Source organism: Microcaecilia unicolor, chromosome 6 (genome assembly GCF_901765095.1).
Source record: "Microcaecilia unicolor chromosome 6, aMicUni1.1, whole genome shotgun sequence".
Lineage (NCBI taxonomy): Eukaryota > Metazoa > Chordata > Amphibia > Gymnophiona > Siphonopidae > Microcaecilia > Microcaecilia unicolor.
This window is the reverse complement of record NC_044036.1, coordinates 331965619-331992433: the sequence shown is the minus strand read 5'-3', so window position 1 is coordinate 331992433 and position 26815 is coordinate 331965619. Positions and strand designations below refer to the sequence as shown.

General features: G+C 45.3%; 1 protein-coding gene across 1 annotated transcript in view; it reads right to left on the bottom strand.

Moving 5' to 3' along the window:
• CEP112 (centrosomal protein 112) overlaps window positions 1-26815 on the bottom strand; it is a 704958-nt gene that overhangs the window by 85739 nt on the left and 592404 nt on the right. The window contains exon 25 of the mRNA XM_030208453.1: window positions 386-475. Within this exon, the coding sequence (XP_030064313.1) occupies window positions 386-475 (90 nt within the window). The remainder of the gene's footprint in view (window positions 1-385; window positions 476-26815) is intronic.

Genomic DNA, 26815 nt, shown 5'->3' with positions numbered 1-26815 from the left:
CTTTTCAAATCACCACTGGTTTTATACATTCCGAAGTGTAAGACGTTCTCAAGAGGCAGCCTTTTGTTGGAAGATCCATTTTTAGATTGTAAAAAAGTGTGCATTTGAGTAGGAAGTTTAACGTGTGTGTTGGTGTCTGTTTCTTTCCAAATCATAAATGTGGGAAGATATATTACAGCTCAACGGCCTGTCCAGACATTACATTTTCTTTTATTAAGCAAAAAATAATAGAGGGAAGTGGGGGGGGGGGGGGGGGGGGGGGGGGACGCTAAAACACCAGGAGAAAAATGTACACTTTTGTTTTCTTAAGATATTAGTTTCAGAATTAGAGACAGTGATGAGCTCCATTGCCCAGGGCAGGAAAGGTAGTGCGAACAGACCTTACCTGTTCCTGTACCTCCAGCTCCTTGCTCTGCAGCTTCTTTTCCAAACACCGAACCTGGTTGCAACAGTTTTCAATTTCATCTTGCAAAATCTACAACGATATCAATTGATACAAAAGACTGAAATCTTGAACATTTTAGAAGAGTCCCTAAATTTCCAACAGCGAAAATACATTTAAAAACAGCCCAGGAGAAGGCTTTCCTATTCTCATCTTTGCTGATTTTCCAACACCAGTCTTATGCTTATTTTCTCATAATTGCACTGTAGTGATGCTTCGACTGGAAACAACTGTTAGAGGCCCTTTTACAAAGATGCCTAGACACCTACGGGAGTCCAACGCATGTCAAATTGGTACTACTACCCACCTACCGCATGGCCTGGGCAGTAATTCCATTCTTGATGCGTGCCTAAAACACGAGGTAGAAAATATTTTCTATTTTTTACCGCATGGCACTTACCTGGCGGTAGCTGGCAGTTTATGTGCGCTGGCCGCTTATCGCCCGGTTACCTCTAAGTCAATGGGTGGCGGTAAGGTTTCAGCCTGAAAATGGACGTGCGCTGGTTTTAATTTTGTCGCACGTCCATTTTCTGGCACCAAAAAAATATGCCTTTTTTTCCAGGCTGGCTGAGCAAATGGACCTGCGCGGATCCAAAACACGCACCTACACCACCTAAACCAGCATAGGCCCACGGCTGCCGAGAGACTGGGCAGGGAGGGGCAAGGCCGCCACTCGCCCCCTCCGTCCGCCACCGGGCCCCCCTGCATTGAAATCACAGCGCCTCTCACCTCCTTGTGAAAGTGCTGTGGGCAGCAGATCGCTTCCATTCGGGCCTCCTTCCCTCCCTGTGTCCCGCCCTCGCGGAAGTTACATCAGACAAGGGCGGGACAGAGGGAGGGAAGGAGGCCCGAAGGGAGGCGACCTGCTGCCCTGCAGCGCTTTCACATGGAGGTGAGAGGCGCTGTGATTTCAATGCAGGGGGCCCGGCCCGGTGGCAGACGGGTGGGACTGCGGCGCCAGGCCCCCCTTGGAGGCCCGGGCCAGGGGAATTTTGTCCCCCCAGCCCCCCCCCCCCCCCTCGGCGGCCCTGCATAGGCCACTTTTAGGTGCATATTAGTAAAATGGTCTCTCAGTAACTACATTTCCAGATTCCAGATTCTAGCTATCCATGTATCTAAATCTAACCACAGTCAAACGGGCCCGATATTCAGACCATAGAAGTTAGCCTGGATATTCAATGGCGGGCCATTTCCGGTGTCCGGCACTAATATCTGGTTTATTTTTGGCTGGTCTAAACATAAACCTGATAGTCAGCACTGGCCGATTAAGTTTAAACTAGCCAAAGATACACCTGCTATTTTCACAGCCTAATTTTTTATTTATTTATATTTTGCTCACATCTTTTTCAGTAGTAGCTCAAGGTGAGTTACATTTAGATACTCTGGATATTTCTCTGTCCCAGGAGGGCTCATGACCTAAGTTTGTACCTGAGGCAATGGCAGGTTAAGTGATTTGCCCAAGATCACAAGGAGCCGCAGTGGGATTTGAATTGCCACCTCTGGATTGCAAGACCGGTGCTCTAACCACTAGGCCACTCCTCCACCCCAAAGAATCTTGTTACTCTTTGGGGTTCTATATGGAATGTTGCTACGCTTTGAAATTCTGCATGGAATCTTGTTATTCTTTAGAATTCTAGAATCTTTATTTATTTAGATTTTGCTCACACCTTTTTCAGTAGTAGCTCAAGGTGAGTTACATTCAGGCACTCTGGATATTTCTCTGTCCCAGGAGAGCTCACAATCTAAGTCTGTACCTGAGGCAATGGAGGGTAAAGTGACTTGCCCAAGATCAGGCCACCTCTGGATTGCAAGACCAGTGCTCTAACCACTAGGCCACTCATCCACTAGCAACAGTCCATCTAGAATCTCAAATAGTAGCAACATTCCAGAATCTCAAAAAATGGCAACATTCCATGTAGAATCTTCAATAGTAGCAACATTCCATGTATTTATTTATTTAGATTTTGCTCACACCTTTTTCAGTAGTAGCTCAAGGTGAGTTACATTCAGGTACTCTGGATATTTCTCTGTCCCAGGAGGGCTCACAATCTAAGTTTGTACCTGAGGCAATGGAGGGTTAAGTGACTTGCCCAAGATCACAAGCAGCAGGATTTGAACTGGCCACCTCTGGATTGCAAGACCAGTGCTCTAACCACTAGGCCACTCCTCCACCAAACTTAGCCAGCGATGCACTGAATAATAGTGCACAGCCGGTTATATTGCGTGATATCACCGTTATCTGCTAAGCACTAACTGGCAATATTCAGTGGGAGATAACTGGCAATCTCTCTCCGAATATTGCCAGATAGAAGTGCCATTGAACCAGCCAGGAGACGTTCCTGACCGGTTAAATGATTTTAAATATCAGGCAGAAATGCCTTTAAAAGACTAGGGCTGCAATTCTATAAATCGCTACCTCAATGCTGTGCGCTCAGGGCCAATTCTAGAACGGCATCTTGCGCCAAGATTCAGTTCTAAAATCAAACATATAAACGGCGAGTGACCGTACTCACTGCAAATGCGCAGTAGAAACTTCCCTCTCTGTCCCGCCCCCGCGTCAATACGTAATGATTGGGGGGGGGGCGGGACAGAGAGGGAAACTGCGCCGCCAACGTTGCTACCGCTCCCCCCCCCCACTCGGAGTCGCCGCCGCCACCCCTCCACCCGGCCCGGGCCCTCTCTTCCCTTCTGAACTTACAGATCCATTCGCCGAACGCAGCAACGCACATCAGCTGAGCTGCAGTGAGCCCTTCCTTCTTTGCCTGTGGCCCCGCCCTCCTGTGACGTAACGTCAGCGAGGGCGGGACACACACAGGCAGAGAAGGAAGGGGCAGCTCAGCTGATGTGCGTTGCTGCGTTCGGCGAATGGATCTGTAAGTTCAGAAGTGAAGAGAGGGCCCGGACCAGGTGGAGGGGTGGCGGCGGCGATGACTTCGAGGGGGGGGGGAGCGGTGGCGACTTCACGGGGGGGAGGGGAGCGGTGGTGACTGCGGGGGGAGGAAAACCTCTATACCAGCCCATTTTTACGGGCTCAACGGCTAGTATTAGTATAAATCAGCACTGGTGCACCCATGTTTAGCCGTGCCCTCTTACTCCTCGTCAATGGTAGGCGTATGTTGGTGTGCCTAAGCATTCATTGAAAATCGTATTCAGAAGTGCTGGATGGCTTTAACGGAGTCGGGCGTGTCCATGGGAAGCCGTATGGTACAACAAGCAAGCTGGGCAAGCAAGTTGAGCATTTGAAAAAAATAAAAAAAAAAACGTTTAAAGGTAAGTTCACATTTTTTCTGATTGTTGTGCACTATATTATGTTATAGCACGTTTTGATTAAGGCAATAGCACTTGCACTTATATATAACCCTATGAAAGATGTGCTATGCCACCTGGCAAAGAAATGATAAGTATATAAGTAATGCCACACCTGGGAAAAGACCAAGGGTCCATCGAGCCCAGCATCCTGTCCACGACAGCGGCCAATCCAGGCCAAGGGCACCTGGCGAGCTTCCCAAACGTACAAACATTCTATACAATCAAGCCATTGTGACATCATTAATGAGGTTGGCTCTTATTGGTGGAATGAGCCACTATGACATCACAATAGGTTAAATCACTGCTCTATGTAATAAAAGTGAGCCAAGTAGAGGACATAAGTACATAAGTAATGCCACACTGGGAAAAGACCAAGGGTCCGTCGAGCCCAGCATCCTATCCACGACAGCCGCCAATCCAGGCCAAGGGCACCTGGCAAGCTTCCCAAACGTACAAACATTCTATACAATCAAGCCATTGTGACATCACTAATGAGGTTGGCTCTTATTGGTGGAATGAGCCACTATGACATCACAATAGGTTAAATCACTGCTCTATGTAATAAAAGTGAGCCAAGTAGAGGACATAAGTACATAAGTAATGCCACACTGGGAAAAGACCAAGGCTCCATCGAGCCCGGCATCCTGTCCACGACAGCGGCCAATCCAGGCCAAGGGCACCCGGTGAGCTTCCCAAACGTACAAACATTCTATACATGTTATTCCTGGAATTGTGGATTTTTCCCAAGTCCATTTAGTAGTGGTTTATGGACTTGTCCTTTAGGAAACCATCTAGCCCCTTTTTAAACTCTGCTAAGCTAACCGCCTTCACCACGTTCTCCGGCAACGAATTCCAGAGTTTAATTCTGCATTGGGTGAAGAAATATTTTCTCCGATTTGTTGCCTTTAAATGAGTGGTAATTTCGGAAGGCACTCTTCAAGAATAAGACTAATGAGATATACAAAGAAATAGTATCAGTATTATAATATGAGTATACAAAAGTCTCTTCGACCTATATTGCTGTTAGCCTTGTTTTCACACAGCAGTGAACATCTTTGGTTTTTAGTGAGTAAGCATGCCAAGTGACTTGTGTAATTTATGGTATCCTACAAAGAATGTGCGTATCTAGAAGACATGCCCATGGTCCATTCATGTGTACACCCACCTTGCACTTAGATGCTATGGTACGTAGGTGATACTTTATAGAACAGCGTCTACCGGACACATGTTACCTCTCAATTCATGGCGCCTTTGACACACATAAGTGACACATATCTCTCAGCATCAAACACAAAAAAACTCCACTTAACGCTTGTGACTTGAAACACGTGGAAACCCCACTGTGGAAATTTTCCAGGATGTGTACCGTCATCCTAAAATATGGAATACACGTACAATTTGAAAGGCCACCCAAAGCCATGGGCGGAACACGCATCCTTTAAATCTCCGTGTGTCACTGCACATTACACGTTAAGTGGCACCAGTTCTAAAATCATTACTTACACATAGATGCTGATTTACACACGGAAATACACTTTTCCCATATGCAAACTGAGCATAATTCTAAAACGACTTCCAAAACAGGAAAGTAGATGATAATTCCACAAGCCTAAAGGTAATTTTTGCAAATTATGAATATTCTTTTAACCAATTTCTCATTGAGTCAGTCAGCCAGACATGGTTCTGTTAGAAAGCATGATGTCAGTAAATAATTATAGCTAAGATAACCATACAGAAAACTAGGGCAACCCAGTTTTTTTGCTGATGCCACTGCTCCTTAAATCTCAGCGACAGTACCTATCAGAGGACACATTTAACTGGGTTCTTCCAGCTTTGCAACACGAACACATGAGTGGAGGAGTGGCCTAGTGGTTAGGGTGGTGGACTTTGGTCCTGGGGAACTGAGGAATGGAGTTCGAATCCCACTTCAGGCACAGGCAGCTCCTTGTGACTCTGGGCAAGTCACTTAACCCTCCATTGCCCCATGTAAGCCGCATTGAGCCTGCCATGAGTGGGAAAGCGCAGGGTACAAATGTAACAAAAATAAAATAGATACTATTGGAGATTCTACATGGAATGTTGCTATTCCACTAGCAACATTCCATGTAGAAGGCTGCGCAGGCTTCTGTTTCTGTGAGTCTGACGTCCTGCACGTAAGTGTAGGACGTCAGACTCACAGAAGCAGAAGCCTGTGTGGCCACATTGGTGATCTGCAAGGGCCAACTTCTACATGGAATGTTGCTAGTGGAATAGCATGTAAGCCGCACTGAGCCTGCCATGAGTGGGAAAGCGCGGAGTACAAATGTAACAAAAAATAAATAAACATGACTGCTGGAAGGGTTCTTTTCCCCTTTGCTCAAGCTGGCCGTGTAAACAAGAGTGCAGTTGAAAGTCTACACCATACCTGACCTTGGGAGCGCTTTGTGTTGGCCGGAGAACAAAGGAACGATATGATATGCTTTTCCAGCAGAGATATCCTACACTTTGAAAAGCACTTAAAAATGTAAATGAGATAATAAGCTCTGATGAAACAATGAGAACCGAAATGCAAGCAAGGTTCATTTGAATTTGATTCTGTTTGAGAGATGCAAATAAACCCAAAAAACAATTTATACAGATTTCAAGTGGAAATGCTCTCGTTTCTTAAATTAGAATGTAAACAATACAGGAAAAGGGGGGAATATATGTAGCATGCACTACCTGCAGAGGGAAGATTTTGCTACTGGATTTATATGAAGAAATAATTCATGACTTCAGGCAAAACATCATTCTGTAACTTGCAACTTCCTGCTTTAAGGTATTAATTTATAGTTCTGGTAAAGAATACATCTTCAGATCTTTAAGGATGGCCTGTAATAAGAAGGAAATGATATGTGTGCTCTTTTCTTTGGAGTTTGAATTTGGTAACAAATGTGCAGAACATAATTCTTCAATACAGGACCTGAAACATTCAAACGTACCATACAGCCAGTGGTGTGCTGGAGCAGGCTCTCACAGGCTCGCAAGAGCCGGTTGTTAAGTTTTTAAGAATTTTGGGAGCCGGTTGTTAAAGGAAGGCCCTCCATGGCTTCTTTAACAACTGGCTCCCAAAATGTGGGCTTGGGCCCCCTGCTGAATTCTCTTTTACTTTGCTGGTGGGGATGCTGAGCCCTGCCAGCCAAGTAAATAGACTACTGCTGCTCTCGGCTCCTTGATTCCAGCTCTGGGCAGCAGGCTGGGACTTCTCCAGCATGTGAGAGAAGTTCCAGCATGCTGCTCAGAGCAAGACGTTGGGAGTGGTGGCAGTCCATTTATTGGCTGCCAGCAAAGGTATGCCTAGCCTGCCCGCACGAAGGGAGGGAGGAGAGAGAGGCAAGTGTTGCTCCCCCCCAACCCCTGGCCTTTCCAACTGCAGAGCTGGCTACGTCGGTAGAAAGAGCCTGTTGTTAAAAATTTACCAGCACACCCCTGCATACAGCCACTATTAAACCAGAGGGAAGGAGAGAAATGTATTGTTAACAACTTTAAAAAAACAAGAAAAAAGGGGTAGTTTGGGTTGTTTTCATTTCACAAGTGCAAGTTGGCCCCCTCCGGGAATCTTTCTTTTTCATAAGGGGCAGAATGCTGCATTTTCTGAGAGAGAAATTTCACCTCTTCTACCCACAAATGTTATGCTTTATAAGAAAGGGATCGTGTTAGAATTCAGGGAAGGTAAAAGCAGGATTAAAATAAAAATTGCTGAGATACACAATAGGGCAGGATTAACCTTTTGGTGAGCCGTAGGGCTCTATTATAAATTCACTTTAAAACTCCTACAGAGTGGTTCTGATGGCAGAGGAGAACTGGCAGAGGCGGAACTAAGGTGCTTTGCTCGCCAAATCCTCCTGCCATAGGGAAGCCACTGTTTGCCCTGAGATTGGTAGCATAGAATGGTGCTACTAATTGGGTTTCTGTCAGGTACTTGTGACCTGGATTGGCCACTGTTGTAAACAGGATACTGGGCTGGATGGACCATTGGTCTGACCCAATATAGCTATTCTCATGTTCCTATTAGAGCTGTACCAAATAGCATATTTTACTATTCGGCCGAATACAAATAATGAAAAATATTATTTGGCCAAATATGAATAATGGGCATTGAGGTTTAATGTAACAAATACAGTAATACCTTGGTTCAGAAGAAAAGGATCCTCAGGAGCTTAACCGAGATTGGATAGCAGAGCCGGTAGTGGGAGGCGGGGCTGGAGGTTAGGAGGCGGGGATAGTGCGGGGCAGACTTATGCGGTCTGTGCCAGAGCCAGTGGTGGGAGGCGGGACTGGAGGTTGGGAGGCAGGGATAGCGCTGGGCAGACTTATACGGTCTGTGCCAGAGCCGGTGGTGGGAGGCGGGGATAGTGCTGGGCAGACTTATACGGTCTGACAGAGCCAGTGGTGGGAGGCGGGACTGGAGGTTGGGAGGCAGGGATAGCGCTGGGCAGACTTATACGGTCTGTGCCAGAGCCGGTGGTGGGAGGCGAGGATAGTGCTGGGCAGACTTATACAGTCTGTGCCCTGAAGAGCACAGGTACAAATCAAAGTAGGGTATACACAAAAGTAGCACACATGAGTTGTCTTGTTGGGCAGACTGGATGGACCGTGCAGGTCTTTTTCTGCCGTCATCTACTATGTTACTATGTTTTCATCGATAATCCGTCCGAAAACAATCAGCGAAATCCGAAACCGACGAAAACCGAGGCAATTATTTCCACAACGAGAAACAATACCACACTGAGCAGGAGAACGCGTGGGTCGCCCTTTGTTTTTGCAAAATTAGCAGCGAGGTCACGTGGGCACGCCGACGAAATCCGAGACAAATTTTTCACGGAAAAAAAAATCGACGATAACCGAAGTCAACGAAAACCGAGGCATTACTGTAATAAAAGAAGCAACGCAAAATCAGAGATCAAGTGTTTATTTCAGTAGGATTTAGCACAGAAGAGTCCCGGATTATTCGTATTCAAATTTAAATCACTATTCAGCCAAATACGAATAATGCATTCAGGGCCGAACGAAACTGAATATTTGGTACGGCCCTAGCTTATGTTGCTATGTAGTTAAATATTTGGGCCCTAGGCAGGTGCCCAGTTTGCCTATGCCTTAATCCTGCCCCGGATACAGAGAGATGGAGCACAGCATTGTAGGGGGGAGCTAAGATGGGGTATGGAACGGCAGGTGCAGGGATATACTGAGAAAAATGACAGAACTAAGATGAGTCACAGAACTGCATGGAGAAAGCAAGATGGCATGTAGGGATATTCTAAGTCAGGCCATGAAACTGCCATATTTCCTGTAACTTCTAAGAGAGAGGGAGATATGATAGACACTTTAAATTTTATTTCATTTCATTTATTACCATTTATATTCAACTCGAGAGGAGCACAATATAGACACGTAATAAAATCGCACTAACTGCAAACAAATACATAAAAAATAGAGTCGGACTTGTCTTAGCACTGTGTCCCCATGGCATAAATGCTCAGAAGGTGGGTTTTTTTTTTGGTTACATTTGTACCCTGCGCTTTCCCACTCACGGCAGGCTCAATGCGGCTTACATGGGGCAATGGAGGGTTAAGTGACTTGCCCAGAGTCACAAGGAGCTGCCTGTGCCTGAAGTGGGAATCCAACTCAGTTCCCCAGGACCAAAGTCCACCACCCTAACCACTAGGCCACTCCTCCACTGTTGCTACTATTTGAGATTCTACATGGAATGTTGCTATTCCAACATTCCATGTAGAAGTCGGCCCTTGCAGATCACCAATGTGGCCGCGCAGGCTTCTGCTTCTGATGTCAGACTCACAGAAACAGAAGCCTGCGCAGCCTTCTACATGGAATGTTGCTAGTGGAATAGCAACATTCCATGTAGAATCTCCAATAGTATCTATTTTAGTTTTGTTACATTTGTACCCTGTGCTTTCCCACTCATGGCAGGCTCAATGCAGCTTACATGGGGCAATGGAGGGTTAAGTGACTTGCCCAGAGTCACAAGGAGCTGCCTGTGCCTGAAGTGGGAATGGAACTCAGTTCCTCAGGACCAAAGTCCACCACCCTAACCACTAGGCCACTCCTCCACTGTTGCTACTATTGGAGATTCTACATGGAATGTTGCTACTATTGGAGATTCTACATGGAATGTTGCTATTCCAACATTCCACTAGAAGTCGGCCCTTGCAGATCACCAATGTGGCCGCGCAGGCTTCTGCTTCTGATGTCAGACTCACAGAAACAGAAGCCTGCGCAGCCTTCTACATGGAATGTTGCTAGTGGAATAGCAACATTCCATGTAGAATCTCCAATAGTAGCAACATTCCATGTAGAATCTCCAATAGTATCTATTTTATTTTTGTTACATTTGTACCCTGCGCTTTCCCACTCATGGCAGGCTCAATGAGGCTTACATGGGGCAATGGAGGGTTAAGTGACTTGCCCAGAGTCACAAGGAGCTGCCTGTTCCTGAAGTGGGAATCAAAGCTCTGGAATGACAAGGGATGGGATAAAGGTGAAAGGGGAGAGACTCAGCAGTACAAAACACAGCAGCACATCTGCTCACCAATAAGAAGTCTTTTGATCATCTTTTGAGAGAGTTAGATTGGTTGCCAATTGATTTTTGAATGCATTTTAAACTATTTTGTCTGGTATTGTTCACTTAGTAACACAGTAACATAGTAAATGACGGCAGATAAAGACCTGTATGGTCCATCCAGTCTGCCTAACAAGATAAATTCATTTTACATGGTATGCAATACTTTATATGTATAACAAGCTGCGGGAAAAGGGGGTCGGCGCTAGCATCGGCACGTGTTTTACACGTGTGCCGAGGCCCCCTTTTACCACAGCTGGTAAAAGGGAAGTCTTGCCTTCCTGCAGGAAATGGCCATGAGGCAAGTAAAGAACTTTCCGCGCAGCCATATAGGGAGGGGGGGGGGGGAGTCCTTACCACCACCCATTGAGGTGGCAGTAAATTTTTGTAGCGCCTGAATTAACAGCATGCTAGGGGTTGGAAGTACTGGTGGCGAGGGCCCTTTTTCCCGCAACAGGCAAAAAAAGGCCCCAGCATACATAGCCATTGAGGTGGCCATAAGGGCTCCTGCGCTAACCCAGCAGTAACAAGGCAGCACGTGGCAATGCCTGATTACCGCCACGCAAGCCATTTCCGGGGGTTTTCTTTTTCCCCCCAGAAATGATGCATGCTCGGGGCGGGACTAGTGCCGATAGCCGCTTTGGGCCGCCGGTAGCCGCTTTGGGCCAGCGGTAGTCCCAAAAGAGCGAGTGGTAAGCCCACGTTGGACTTACTACCGCTCTGTAAAAGGGTTCCTAATGTAGGCACCTAAATTATAGAATGGCAGGTTGGCCAAGTCCTGCCCCCTCCAAAACAGGAAGTTAGGAGGGGATTGAGCATGCAGAGAAGCCTAAGGCCCCAAGTGGGTCCCCATTTTCTATAGCTGCCGAATGACAGCTGCTCCAGAGGAAGGGAGATAAGGCCGGAAGACCTCAGAATGTGTGTGGGGGGGGGGAGGTGAAGGGAGGAGCGAGAGAGCTGGTGGGAGACCACATGAGCGGGGGTGGACAGATGCTGGAGACCAAGGTAGGGGGGAAGTAGGGAGAGAGATGCTGGGGGGGGGGGGGGGGGGAGGCCTTGAGCTGCAAGCCATGATCCATCCCTTGGTGGTGGTTAGGGACGGGGTGGCACATGGCTAAACGTTTGCCTAGGGCTTCAGATACCTTTGGGCCAGCCCTGACTGCACCGTTTTTCAGGTAAACTGCATGGCCGATAAAAGTATGCAAGAGATTGCAGTATAGACTTCTTAATGTCAGCACAATTAATTAAAAACCTTCTTGCTACAATCACAAAGTATACACTGTGATAAAATTGTCATGACCTTCCAGTACACTCCAAAGGAGGGAAGCTGGGCTCTGTGAACGCAACTCATAAAGCACAAACCAATCTTTTTCGCTGTGTGGTCTTTGGGTCTGTTTTTATAGCCAGCTAAAGCTCAGATTGACAAACAGAAGCTAAACCTATTATCAAAAGAATCTCAGGTGTTCCCCAGTAAAAATACCATCCAATTCTTTTCAAGAAGTATTGCCTTGTGAAAACATTCCATATTTATATTAAAATACTTATACAGTCTTCATACCCCAAATTTACAGTTGAAAAGGCTAAATCTACACTATAAATATAATGAAAGCTCAAGGTAATGTTGCTACAAAGACCTTTGTGGATCAGAGCAATATAATACAGTATTGACTGAGATTAGGACTTGCTGTTTCTTTAAACTCCTATCCAACAACTGGCTTCTTTAGAAACCTCAAATGCCATCTCACTCTTGCTTCAAGGGTAAAGAGACGGAAATCCTTATGGTTTTAACCTAATCCATATGCTTTCTGTTCACATATGGCAAAATTCCCTGTTGGTGGGAATTTTTTCTGTAGTTGCTCTTGCAACACACCACGTGTATCTGAGAAATTAGGCTTTGAAGTAGACTATTACTACAAAGTCCACCAAGTTACTAATGCAGTCTAAAAGGAGACTTTTCCGTGCTTTGTGTCACACAAACGAGGCTGCTTTCTCAAGTGCATAAAAGGTTCCTTCAACCAGGACCATTGACCGATATTTTCCCTAATAAAGGAACCCTTTTACAAAGTGGCGGTAAGCCCAACGCAGGCTTACCGCTCACTAAAAAGGAAGTACCGCCGGGCTACTGCAGCAGCCTGGCGGTACTTCCCACCCCCAGCACACCGTCATATCAGGGGCATAGCCAGACTTTGGCGGGAGGGGGGTCCAGAGCCCGAGGTGAGAGGGCACATTTTAGCCCCCCCCCCCGTGCTGCCAACCCCCCTGCCATTTTTGAGCCCCCTCACCACCGCCACCACCACCTTTGACCCCCCCTTCCCGCCGCCAATCCTCCCCCGCCGCCATCGGGTACCTTTGCTGGCGTGGGTCCCCAACCCCTGCCAGAAGAAGTCCTCTTCTCCGGCGCGGCTGTGTTGCTGATCTGCAAGGCTTCTGTTTCTGTGAGTCTGACGTCCTGCACAGAAACAGAAGCCTTGCAGATCAGCAACGCGGCCGCACCAGAGAAGAGGACTTCGGCTGGCGGGGGTTGGGGACCCCTGTCAGCAAAGGTTTCCGACGGTGACAGCGGGTTGGCGGCGGGAGGGGGGGGGTTGAAGGGGTTGGCGGCGGGGGGGGCAGGGCCAAATCTACGGGGGCCCATGCCCCCGTGGCCCCACGTAGCTACGCCCCTGCGTCATATCCAGCACTACAAAAATATATTTATTTTTTGTAGCGTCAGTGTGTACCCGGCGATAATCGGGCAGTGCTGCATGTTGCCCGTTTACCTCCAAGTTAGCCCATTAAGGTGGTGGTAAGGGCTCCCCCCCCCCCCCCCCCCACCAAAGTGGCCGCACATCAAGTGCTTCACTTCCCGTATGGCCATTTCTTAAAAAAAAAAAAAAGAAAAACCTACCTTTTACCAGCTGCGGTAAAAAGGGGCCTCGGTGTGTGTCAAAAACACAACTTATTGGTATCTGGTTACTATCCTTGTCACCATGACCTCAAAGAGCATCCAGCATCCTTCTGATCAGAATAATCAAAAACCGTAAACATTATGGCAATTTACTAAATTTAAGCTTCACACTGTTCGTAGAGAGATTGTATATACCCCAACTGTAAAATAATAAAGCCTTTGATTAATCATATCTTGGATGGCCACACAAACTTGAACCAATGGTGAAAGCATGTACACGCACTACTTCTAGAAGATTAAATTAGGGAACACTGACACATATGCGAGTGAGTACACTTACGCGTGTAAGTGCTAGGTGCATGCTCACCACCGGATTCTATAACTGGTGCCCAAATTTGCGTGCAATTCTGAGATCCGTACGCAAATAAATTACTTAATGAGCAGTTAACAATCAATAATTGGCTACTAACACTCAATTATTAGAAACATAGAAACATGACGGCAGAAAAGGTCCAAATGGCCCATCCAGTCTGCCCTTCCTCAGTAACCATTAACTCTTCCTTTCTTAAGGGATCCCACATGCCTGTCCCACGCTTTCTTAAATTCTGACACAGTCTTCATCCTCACGACCCCCACTGGGAGGCCATTCCAAGCATCCACCACCCTGTCCGTGAAAGAGTATTTTCTCAGATTCCTCATAAGCCTATTTCTTCTTAACTTTATTCTATGCTCTCTCATTCCAGAGTTTTCCTTCATTTGAAAAAGGCTCACCTCCTGTATATTAACACCACTGAGGTATTTAAACATCTCTATCATAACTCCTCTCTCCCGCCTCTCTTCCAGCATATACATGTTGAGGTTCATGAGCTTGTCTCTATATGTTTTATGGCCGAGACCGCTGACCAATTTTGTAGCCACCCTCTGGACAGACGCCATCCTGTTTATATCTTTTCGTAGGTGCGGTCTCCAGAACTGTACACAGTACTCTCAACGGGGCCTCACTAAAGTCTTATACAAGGGCACCGTCACCTCCTTTTTCCTGCTGGTCATCCCTCTCCTTATTGACGTCAATTGGCATTAATTTGGATTTGCACATGGATCTGGCTGTGCATGATGATATAACAATCCACACCCAATCCAAAAGGGGGCATGGCCATGGGAGGAGCATGGGTGGATCGGGGACCTTCCAGTGAATTATACAAAGTGTTACAGAATTTGGGGGATACACGTCCCAGGTTGCATGCCAGAATTTACAGAAGATTTCAGCTAATGTAGATCCTCGCACCCAAAGTTGGGCGTGAGAATTCCCACTAGGCGCTATTCTATAAAGGGCACTCATCCTGAAGCACTCTTTACAGAACAGCGCTGAGCGATGATTTTTCCCACTGCATATTTTTCAGCACCATTTATTGTATCAGGTCCAACATGCTTAGGATGTAAATGCAAGGGTCGTTCACACGGGAGAGGAATGGGCAGTACCAACATTGCTTACTTTGGCCTGTGACATACTGTTGCTACCAGCCCAGCAGAAGAAACCTGTGATAATGTTTTCACTGACCTGATGAAAAGAGGATAACTCTTGAAAGACTGTCAAGGATAGATTGGGTTAGTCCAACATGACAGACTTGATCGACTTATCAACTAGAAACACATCAGAATCAACAACAACATATCTAAATCTGCACTACCCAAGCTGCAAAAGCCTCAAATACAAATCAACTCACACATCCAGCTTTTCCTACATAAGCACACAACTGCGGAACACACTACCAAAAGCCTTGAAAACGACGCACGACCACCTAAACTTCCGGAAATCACTAAAAACTAATCTATTCAAAAAGGCATACCCCGCCGATCCAACCTAAACGCCTGATCTCTGTGACACAACAAAACTAAAGTACGTAATGGACATAACTCAACTCTTCCGTTGTACGATTCCCTAATTGTGGCTCTGCCACATGATCTTTATCCTACCACAACATCACTTTATATTTGTTCTCACTGGAGCCGGCAAACGCCTCTCCGGTACTATGTAAGCCACATTGAGCCTATAATATGTGGGAAAATATGGGATAAAAATGTAACAAATAAATAAATAAAAAGTTTTCACCAACAACTTAGGTTCTGACTCTCATTTCCACATATGGGGAAGGTCATTTTCTAGTAAACTGAGGGGCTAAGGATCGTCCTTACCTGCTATGGGTTAAGGTATCTATGCTGTTTTCTTTATCATGAAGTGCTTGGATGAGGGGGGGGGGGGGCTCAGGGGGAGGCAGCACACAATGATATTGATTTTCAAATCCATGTGTGAGATTTATGGTGCGGACTTTGTCCCTGATATTGCGGTTACAGGTATAGTTTACAACTTATATACTGTTAACAGCAAAAGTTCAAAGCGGTTTACAATAAGACTAAAAATCAAGATAGCCTCATGATGAAAAAAATAAAAACAAATAAAAGAAAAACTCAATCTGGACTAGCAAGAAAATTCTTAAAAGGAGAAGTTTTTAGCAACTTCCTAAAATGTATTTGTGAAACAAGAAACATATGCACTTATGTACCACATTTTAGGGGCTTGATAGGCAAAAAGCTTATCATAGATCTTAAATCACTTACCCCCCCCCCCACCCCTTTTACAAAGCTGCGCTAGTGGCTGCCGGTGCGGTAATGCCGACATAGCCCATTCAAAGTGAATGGCTTTGTAAAATGGGGGGGAGGGGGAGCTTAATGCCCTTGGCAGAAGGGAAGACAAAAGTTGGGCAATTTATAGTTCTTCTACTCATAGAAGAAACCAAAAATTCAAAGTGGGATGGTAAATATTCAGAACAATCACCATTCAAAACATGATACTGTACGGAGAATTTGAATAGAAACCTGGCCTCAAAAAGGAGCCAATGAAGCTCCATTCAGAATGTGGAACTCTTATCTTGTTTACATAAAGAAAAAAACGGTCTAACAGCACTGTTTCGAATCATCTGCAATCACTGAAGGATATACTTAGGGGCACCAAGGTAAATCGAGTTGCAGTAGTCTAATTTACATAAAAGCAAAGCCTGAACAAGCAATCTAAACTGTTCTGATTCTTCTTAATTCCCTCATCAGAAAAAAAGAGCCCTTAACCAAAGAGTGGAGTGGAGGAGTGGCCTAGTGGTTAGGGTGGTGGACTTTGGTCCTGAGGAACTGAGTTCGATTCCCACTTCAGGCACAGGCAGCTCCTTGTGACTCTGGGCAAGTCACTTAACCCTCCATTGCCCCATGTAAGCCGCATTGAGCCTGCCATGAGTGGGAAAGTGCAGGGTACAAATGTAACAAAAATAAAATAGATACTATTGGAGATTCTACATGGAATGTTGCTATTCCACTAGCAGGCTTCTGTTTCTGTGAGTCTGACGTCCACGTATGTGCAGGATGTCAGACTCACAGAAGCAGAAGCCTGCGTGGCCACATTGGTGATCTGCAAGGGCCGACTTCTACCTTCTACATGGAATGTTGCTAGTGTAATCTCAATAGTAGCAACATTCCATGTAGAATCTCAAATAGTAGTAACAGTGGAGGAGTGGCCTAGTGGTTAGGGTGGTGGACTTTGGTCCTGGGGAACAGAGGAACTGAGTTGGATTCCCACTTCAGGCACAGGCAGCTCCTTGTGACTCTGGACAAGTCACTTAACCCTCCATTGCCCCATGTAAGCCACATTGAGCCTGCCATGAGTGGGAAAGTGCGGGGTACAAATGTAAAAAAAAACCAAAAACCTGAGATTCTAATGAGAGAGATTGATCCACAGGAACTTTCAAAATGTTGGTAACAGGAGAAAGAGGATATTTAACTTGAACTACAATTATATGGTCAATCGACAGATCGGGATTATTATCCAAAAACAAAAGCATTGTTTTCTCGGGATTCACTTTAAGCTTGTGAGTTGACATCCAAGCACTGAACTGAAGACAAACAACTCTGAATAGATGTAGATAAATGTCCCAATGTTTCTTGAACTGGGATTAGAACAGTGATGTCGTCTGCATAACTGTGAGTAAAACAATTCCTTTTCTGCTAGCTCCCTACTTCAAGGATGTAAAAACACATTGAAAAGTGTTGGTGACAGGTGCGACCCCTGTGTAACATCACAGGGGTTCGTCCAACCCTCAGATAAGACTCTATTTTGATTCACTCTGTAAGATCTGGTGGATACAAACCCCCTGAACCAATCCAAGACCTTATCTGTAATACCACTGCCTCAGGTACACACTTAGATTGGGAGCCCTCCTGGGACAGAGAAATATCCAGTGTACCTGACTGTAACTCACCTTGAGCTACTACTGAAAAAGATGTGAGCAAAAGCTAAATAAATAAGATTCTTGAATCTTAAAGAGTGACAAGATTCCATGCAGAATCTCAAAGGGTAGGGACATTCTATGTAGAACCCCAAAGAATAGCAAGCTCCTGGAGTGGAGTGGAGGAGTGGCCTAGTGGTTAGAGCACCAGTCTTGCAATCCAGAGGTGGTGGGTTCAAATCCCACTGCTGATCCTTGTGATCTTGGGCAAGTCACTTAACCCTCCATTGCCTCAGGTACAAACTTAGATTGTGAGCCCTCCTGGGACAGAGAAATATCCAGTGTACCTGAATGGAACTCACCTTGAGCTACTACTGAAAAAGGTGTGAGCAAAATTTAAATAAATTAAAAAAAAAAAAAAAGCAGCTCACTTTACAGTTTTGTTACTGACAGACTTATTACAGCGATTGATTTTCAAGGTCTACAGTTACATTGTCTCTGCCCACAACTTGATTCTGTGCAAAGGCAGAAAACGCATAAGGAATTGGTGTGACAAGCCTATCCTTTCCTTTTAACTGTAGGTGAAATAAATATTCTAACTTTCCCTCCCCCACCCCAAACACCAAGACATTTGTAGCATCCGCTCACAGAGAAAAAGTTCAAAACTTCCCACTTGAAAGCGACTTTTCAAAGATTCCACCTAATGCTTAACTGCTGCATTGTCAGAAACATGTATCACACTCCCTTTGAAAGCTCTTTAACTCCTGCCTAGTTATGAAAACTCCAACTGCAGAGTAAGATATCAACCTCAAAGCGCACACACACTGAAATACTTTCTCAACCTTTCAAAATTATTAGCTACAGTGAAAATTTCCAGTTTCGGTATCTCTCTTTCCTGCTATTTATACATTCTTTGTTAACGCCTTCTAGTTCCAAGTACCCTAGTTATTCATTTAATTGGAAGAGCAGAAGAGTAAATCACATAGGGACTCTCAGGTATACGTCAAACTTGTGCTACTAAACACAGAAACATGACGGCAGATAAAGGCCAAATGGCCCACCCAGTCTGTCCATCCTCCGTAACCACTAATTCTTCCTTTTCCTAAGCAGTGGCGTAGCCACAGGTGGGCCTGGGTGGGCCAAGGCCCACCCACTTAGGGCTCAGGCCCACCCAACAGTAGCACATATTTAGTGGTAGCTGGTGGGGATCCCAAGCTTTGCCAGCTGAAGACTTCCCTCTGATGGTAACGAAAACGCTACTCTCCACGATACCGGCACCTGTGCATGCTCAGTTTTCAACGCATGCCTGCAGCAGACTGCCAAGGTGGAAAAAAGCATTTTCCCGCCAGCTGAGATTTGTTTTTTGTGGTGGGGGGTGGGGGAGAACACTTGCTGCCCACCTAGTTCTTGCCTAGGCCCACCCAAAATCTATTTTCTGGCTACGCCCCTGTAAGGGATCCCATGTGCCTGTCCCACGCGTTCTTAAATTCTGACACAGTCCTTGTCTCCACAACCTCCACTGGGAGGCCATTCGACGCTTCCACCACCTTTTCCGTGGACGATTACTTTCTTAGATTCCTCCTATGCCTATTTCCTCTTAGCTTCATTGTATGCCCCCTCATTTCAGAGATTTCCTTCATTTGAAAAAGGCTCACTTCTTGTACATTAATGCCCCTGAGATATTTAAATGTGCAGAATTGTTAATGATAACGAAAGCTAAAGGCCACCAACCTTCAGGATAAGAGATTCAGGCACACATACTATTTTTTTCATAGGGGAATAAATATCAAGTACCTTTGACAGTGTATCTTGTTGATAAACCTTCTCTAGAGTGACAAAGGTTATTGAGGTGCAACTTGCTGAACAAAATGAAGGCAGCACTTCTGTAACACTAGACAAACAACACTAATGCAAAAATATCACTTACTGAGCAACTGCATTAAAACCTGATATAAAGAACTTATTATGTGTACAGGAAGCTGTTCTTTACTGGTTCTATTCAGCAAAATTCGTCTTCCTTTGTCTATGACAAAAATCTCTGTTGAAGGAAGTCTTACAATAAATGCATAACATGTCTTCATTTTCGGTACTTTTTAATTGAAAACCAGATTTTTTTTACCAGATGTGTGTGGTAGCCGTGTTAGTCCACTCTTAAGGTTATCAATAGAAATCAAACAAAATAAAACATGGAAAAGAAAATAAGATGATACCTTTTTTATTGGACATAACTTAATACATTTCTTGATTAGCTTTCGAAGGTTGCCCTTCTTCGTCAGATCGGAAATAAGCAAATGTGCTAGCTGACAGTGTATATAAGTGAAAACATTCAAGCATTGCTATGACAGTCTGACAGTCTGACACCCCCTTCCTCCCACCCTGTCAGACTGTCATAGCAATGCTTGAATGTTTTCACTTATATACACTGTCAGCTAGCACATTTGCTTATTTCCGATCTGAGGAAGAAGGGCGACCTTCGAAAGCTAATCAAGAAATGTATTAAGTTATGTCCAATAAAAAAGGTATCATCTTATTTTCTTGTCCATGTTTTATTTTGTTTGATTTCTATAGATTGTACATGGAATGTTGCTATTCCACTAGCAACATTCCATGTAGAAGTCGGCCCTTGTAGATCAGCAATGTGGCCGCGCAGGCTTCTGCTTCTGTGAGTCTGACGTCCTGCACGTACGTGCAGGACGTCAGACTCACAGAAACAGAAGCCTGCGCAGCCTTCTACATGGAATGTTGCTAGTGGAATAGCAACATTCCATGTAGAATCTCCAATAGTAGTAACATTCCATGTAGAATCTCCAGTAGTAGCAACATTCCATGTAGAATCTCCAATGGTATCTATTTTACTGTCATAGTAATGCTTGAATGTTTTCACTTATATACACTGTCAGCTAGCACATTTGCTTATTTCCGATCTGAGGAAGAAGGGCAACCTTCGAAAGCTAATCAAGAAATGTTTTAAGTTATGTCCAATAAAAAAGGTATCATCTTATTTTTTTTTCCATGTTTTATTTTGTTTGATTTCTATTTTACCAGATGTGAAAGGCACATTATAGAAAGAATGCAAAATCAGATTTGAGACGTCCCCGGTCAAGATGTGTCAAGTTCCACCAGTATTTAGAACAGAATCTGCTGATGTAGAGGCTGTCCTAAAATACATACTGGAATGGACATGTATGCGCCAGTCATGTGAGGCGGGAGCACCCGTTTTATATACATCAGTGTCCAAAATTCAGGGTCAAGATGGCAACATAAATATGTGACAGTACATTCATGTATATGCTGGTATTTCTGAACATACACATGTATGTGCCATAACATACCTGTGCATGTCTGCTATTTTAGAAAATTGCATGTCTATTGGGCTCATTTTCGAAAGAGAAGGGCGTCCATCTTTCTACACAAATCGGGAGATGGGCGTCCTTCTCCCAGGGTCGCCCAAATCGGCATAATCGAAAGCCGATTTTGGCCGCCCTCAACTGCTTTCCATCGCGGGGATGACCAAAGTTCCCGGGGGCGTGTCGGAAGCATAGCGAAGGCGGGACTGGGGAGTGCTTAACACAAGGGCGTCCTTGGCCGATAAAGGAAAAAAAGAAGGGCGTCTCTGATGAACACTTGGGTGACTTTACTTGGTCCTTATATTTTTACGACCAAGCCACAAAAATGTGCCCTAAATGACCAGATGACCACCAGAGGGAATTGGGGATAACCTCCCCATACTCCCCCAGTGGTGACTAACCTCCTCCCACCCTAAAAAAATGTTAAAATATTTTTTCTAGCCTCTATGCCAGCCTCAAATATCATACCCAGCTCCATGACAGCAGTATGCAGGTCTCTGGAGCAGTTTTAGTGGGTACTACAGTGCACTTCAGGCAGGCGGACCCAGGCTCATCACGCCCTACCTGTTAAACTTGTGGTGGTAAATGTGAGCCCTCCAAAACCCATTGTACCCACATCTAGGTGCCCCCCTTCATCCCTAAGGGCTATGGTAGTGGTGTACAGTTGTGGGGAGTGGGTTTGGGAGGCTCAGTACACAAGGTAAGGGAGCTATGCACCTGGGAGCTTTTTCTGAAGTCCACTGCAGTGCCCCCTAGGGTGCCCGGTTGGTGTCCTGGCATGTCAGGGGGACCAGTGCACTACGAATGCTGGCTCCTCCCACAACCAAAGGGCTTGTATTTGGTCGTTTCTGAGATGGGCGTCCTCGGTTTCAATTATCGCCGAAAATCAGGGACGAACATCTCTAAGGTCGACCTAAATGTGGAGATTTGGGCGTCCCCGGCCGTATTATTAAAACGAAAGATGGCCGCTCATCTTGTTTCGATAATACGAGTTTCCCCTCCTCTGTCTGGGGACGTCCTGCGAGGACGCCCTCAGGGAAACTTGGGCGCCCCGTTCGATAATGCCCCTCCACGTCTCGCTAAGCTGTCCCAGTGCCCAATAACACTTGCCAGTATCACCTTCAGAGGTGGGGGGAGGGGACAGAAAACACTGGAAAATTAAGGGGAAGACTACCCTTAATCCCTCCAGGAGAGCAGCGCACGAAAAGACTTTTACTAAAGCTTAGCACTCACTAATTCAACTAGCGAACAATAAGTATTAAGAAGCCTTCTTAGCAGTTAGCATGCACTAAGCCAATGGTTCTCAAACTTTCTCGGTTCAAGGAGATTGCAAACGCCTCTCGGGTACTATGTAAGCCACATTGAGCCTGCAAATAGGTAGGAAAATGTGGGATACAAATTTAACAAATAATAATAATAATAAGGCGCCCTTAGTGTGTCAGTCATTTTTTCATGGCACCCCTAAGTCAAAAGAAATATCTAATAGTTGCCCCCCCCCCCCCCCCCACCTCCCTCCCCTGCTGCTGGTGGCTATTGTTACTACATCAGAGGCAAATAATATGCATACTACCTTCAAAATGTTGATATTATTAAAAATGAGTGCAATGTAATAATGTTCATAAATATCATTTAGTCTTAAAATCATATATATATTAGGGCCCCCATGTGGTTAAATGAGTAGTAGGCAAGGGGGCCAGTAACAAGGCCGAGCCCTAAGCCTGCTCATTTGAGGGATAGTTAGGGGTTTTCAAGAGAGTGGGGAAGAGGGTGACGGATACTGAGCATGGAAAAAAGAGAGGCCGTGCCTAAGCGCTATTCTGGAAACCGCACACAACTTCGGGGCCCTTTCACAAATGCGCATAAGTGCCTACATGCGTCCAGCACGCGCCATATCGGCATTGCCAACCGGCTACCGCATGCCCCAGGTGGTAATTCTGAATTTGGCGAGCGCCAATAGAAAATATTTTCTATTTTCTACCACGTGGCGCTTACCCGGTGGTAAATAGCAGTGGGCGCTACCTGTCCGGGTAGCACGCGAGACCTTACAGCTAAGTCAATGGGTGGTGGTAAGTTCTCAGGCCAAAAATGGACGCCTGCTGGTTTTTATTATGCCACACGTCCATTTTCCGGCCCCAAAAAGTGGCCTGGCGTGTGCCAAAAAGACGCGCTCGCATTCCCCCAGTTTTGTAAAAGGGCCCCTTTAAGCACTGCTTATAGAATAGAATGTTTTTTTCAGCCCTAGGTATCTAAATCTTAGGCACATATATATTTTTTTGAGGGGGTACTTGGGGGTATTGAGTACTGGCACCTTTTCCATTGTCTGCTAAATTTGACCCATGGACCCCAAGTTTTAATGATTGAGCTCAGGCTCTACACACCAATTCTGCCTTGTTATAGATTCTGTGACTGGTTGCAGGAGGCCTGGCTATTGTGGGGTGGGTTCCTCAGTGATCACCCCACCCCTGAAGGGTAGCCTGGCATTTGAGTACGGCACCTTATTTTCGCTGGAAAAAATGCACTGCCCCTGTTATACCACTGTTCTATAAAGGAAATTAAGGGCCTACCTTTTATTTCTAGAATAGGCTGCCAGTGTGTTTCTGTATGATTTGAAGTCTCCTAATTTGATACTATGGAAAACCATTAAGAAGTGAATTATAGTAATCCAGTCCAGATATAACTGAAGAATGAATTAACAACGAAGAGATTCAGCATAAAAAAACAGGCTGCACAAAACTGTGAGGAGGAACTTTTCAATCAAAGATGAAATACAGTATTAAAAGTAAGGTAGCTATCAATTGCAACAACGAGGATTTTAATCAATTCATTTAACGGAACAGAGGTCCCATGTGTAGTAAGGCGGCATGGGGGCTCATTTTCAAAAGAGAAAAACATCCAAAAAGTGGAATAAATCTGCATTTGGCCATTTTTCTCACAAAAATGTCCAAATTGGTATTTTCAAAACCAATTTCTAGATGTTTTTCTAAGAGGTCCGTCAGAAGTGCATTCAGATCACAAGGGGGCGTGTTGAGAGCGGGATCTGGGTGTTCCTAACTCTTGGATGCTTTTCTGCCATAATGGAACAAAACAAAAACATCCGGGTCTATAAGTTGGACGTTTTGGTCTAGACCCTTTTTATTTATTTATTTATTTTTTTAAATATATTTTTATTAAAGGTTTTTTCAAACAGATAACACAAAAGGAAACACAAAATCAAACAAAAATAACAATCCCCGGTAAATAAACACAAAGAAAGATCAGACCCTTTTTATTAACGAATAAGCCACAAAAAAGTGCCCTAAATGACCAGATGACCATGGAGGGAATCAGGGATGACCTCTCCTTACTCCCCCAGTGTTCACTAACCCTCTTCCACCCCCCCACCCAAAATGTGATTAAAAACATTACTTATCAGCAGTGCATCTTTTCTAGCAAAAAAGGTGCCGTACTCAAATGCTAGGCCACCCTTCAAGGGTGGGGTGATCACTGAGGGACCCACCCCACAATAGCCAGGCTCCCTGCAACCAGTCACAGAATCTATGACAAGGCAGAATTGGTGTGTAGAGCCTGAGCTCTTTCATCAAAACTTGGGGTCCTTGGGTCAATTTTAGCAGACCATGGAAAAGGTGCCGGTACTCAGTACCCCCAAGTACCCCCTCAAAAAAAGCCCTGCTTTTATCACATGTAGCAGTGATTTTGATTTCTACAGGCATTTCTTGTTCATTTAGGGGGCTTATCAACATGAGCTATTGTTAAGACATGTTATTTTACTGTTAACTTGTAATTAGCTTGATTGTTCTATACTTGGCTCACTTTTGATAATGTGATGTCATAATGCCTCATTCCACCAATGGCTAACAGCCAACCTCATCAGTGATGTCACAAAGGCCTGATCACCCACACGTGGGTCCCTTTATCCAGTGCGTTCGTTCTAGCAAATGAGGTGCCGGTACTCAAATGCTAGGCCACCCTTCAGGGGTGGGGTGATCACTGAGGGACCCACCCCACAATAGCCAGGCCCCCTGCAACCAGTCACAGAATCTATGACAGACAAGGCAGAATTGGTGTGTAGAGCCTGAGCTCTTTCATTAAAACTTGGGGTCCATGGGTCAATTTTAGCAGACAATGGAAAAGGTGCCGGTACTCAGTACCCCCAAGTACCCCCTCAAAAAAAGTCCTGCTTTTATCACATGTAGCAGTGATTTTGATTTCTACAGGCATTTCTTGTTCATTTAGGGGGCTTATCAACATGAGCTATTGTTAAGACATGTTATTTTACTGTTAACTTGTAATTAGCTTGATTGTTCTATACTTGGCTCACTTTTGATAATGTGATGTCATAATGCCTCATTCCACCAATGGCTAACTGCCAACCTCATCAGTGATGTCACAAAGGCCTGATCACCCACACGTGGGTCCCTTTATCCAGTGCGTTTGTTCTAGCAAATGAGGTGCCAGTACTCAAATGCTAGGCCACCCTTCAGGGGTGGAGTGATCACTGAGGGACCCACCCCACAATAGCCAGGCCCCCTGCAACCAGTCACAGAATCTATGACAAGGCAGAATTGGTGTGTAGAGCCTGAGCTCTTTCATCAAAACTTGGGGTCCTTGGGTCAATTTTAGCAGACAATGGAAAAGGTGCCGGTACTCTGTACCCCCACAAAAAAGCCCTGCTTATCAGCCTCTATGCCAGCCTCCGATGTTATGCTCAGGTCCATTAGAGCAGCATGCAGGTCCCCAGAGTAGTCTAGTGGTGGGTGCAGTGCACTGCAGACAGGTGGACCCAGGCCCATACCTCCTCCTACCTGTTACGCTTGTGATAGAGTCTGTGAATCCTCCAAAACTCACCAGAAACTCACTGTACCCACATATAGGTGCCCTTTTCACTCGTAAGGGCTATTTTAGTGGCGTACAGTTGGGGGTAGTGTGTTTTAGGGGCTCAGCAGACAAGATAAGGAAGCAATGGTGAGAAGTGTACCTGGGAGCATTTACTTGAAGTCCACTGCAGTGCCCCCCAGGGTGACCTATTGCTCTCCTGGGATGTCTGTGTGGCCAGTCTACTAAGAATGCTGGCTCCTGAGGCATCCCAATGGCTTGATTTTGTGCATTTTTCACTTGGATTTTTTTTTTTAATGGACCAAAAAAGATAAAAGCAGAGAGCGCATAAAAACATCTAGCAAATAGTCATTTTCAAAAAAAAAGAAGACATTTTTCTGTTTTAAAAATGGCTATATTTCCCACTTGAATTTTGGACGTTTTGCTAACATCATATTGAAAATGCCCCTCACGGTAGAAGCAATGGACCAATCCTGGGGAAAATTAGAGAAACGGTTTTAAAAGTATTTAATTTCAAGCCATTAGTGGCAGGCCGCTCTACAATTAGTGGAGGAGTGGCCTAGTGGTTAGGGTGGTGGACTTTGGTCCTGAGGAACTGAGTTTGATTCCCGGCACAGGCAGCTCCTTCTGACTCTGGGCAAGTCACTTAACCCTCCATTGCCCCATGTAAGCCGCATTGAGCCTGCCATGAGTGGGAAAGCGTAGGGTACAAATGTAACAAAAATAAAATAGATACTATTGGAGATTCTACATGGAATGTTGCTACTATTGGAGATTCTACATGGAATGTTGCTATTCCACTAGCAACATTCCATGTAGAAGGCTGTGCAGGCTTCTGTTTCTGTGAGTCTGACGTCCTGCATGTACGTGCAGGACGTCAGACTCACAGAAGCAGAAGCCTGCGCGGCCACATTGGTGATCTGCATGGGCCGACTTCTACATGGAATGTTGCTAGTGGAATAGCAACATTCCATGTAGAATCTCAAATAGTAGCAACAGTGGAGGAGTGGCCTAGTGGTTAGGGTGGTGGGCTTTGGTCCTGAGGAACTGAGTTTGATTCCTGGCACAGGCAGCTCCTTGTGACTCTGGGCAAGTCACTTAACCCTCCATTGCCTGCTGCATTGAGCCTGCCAT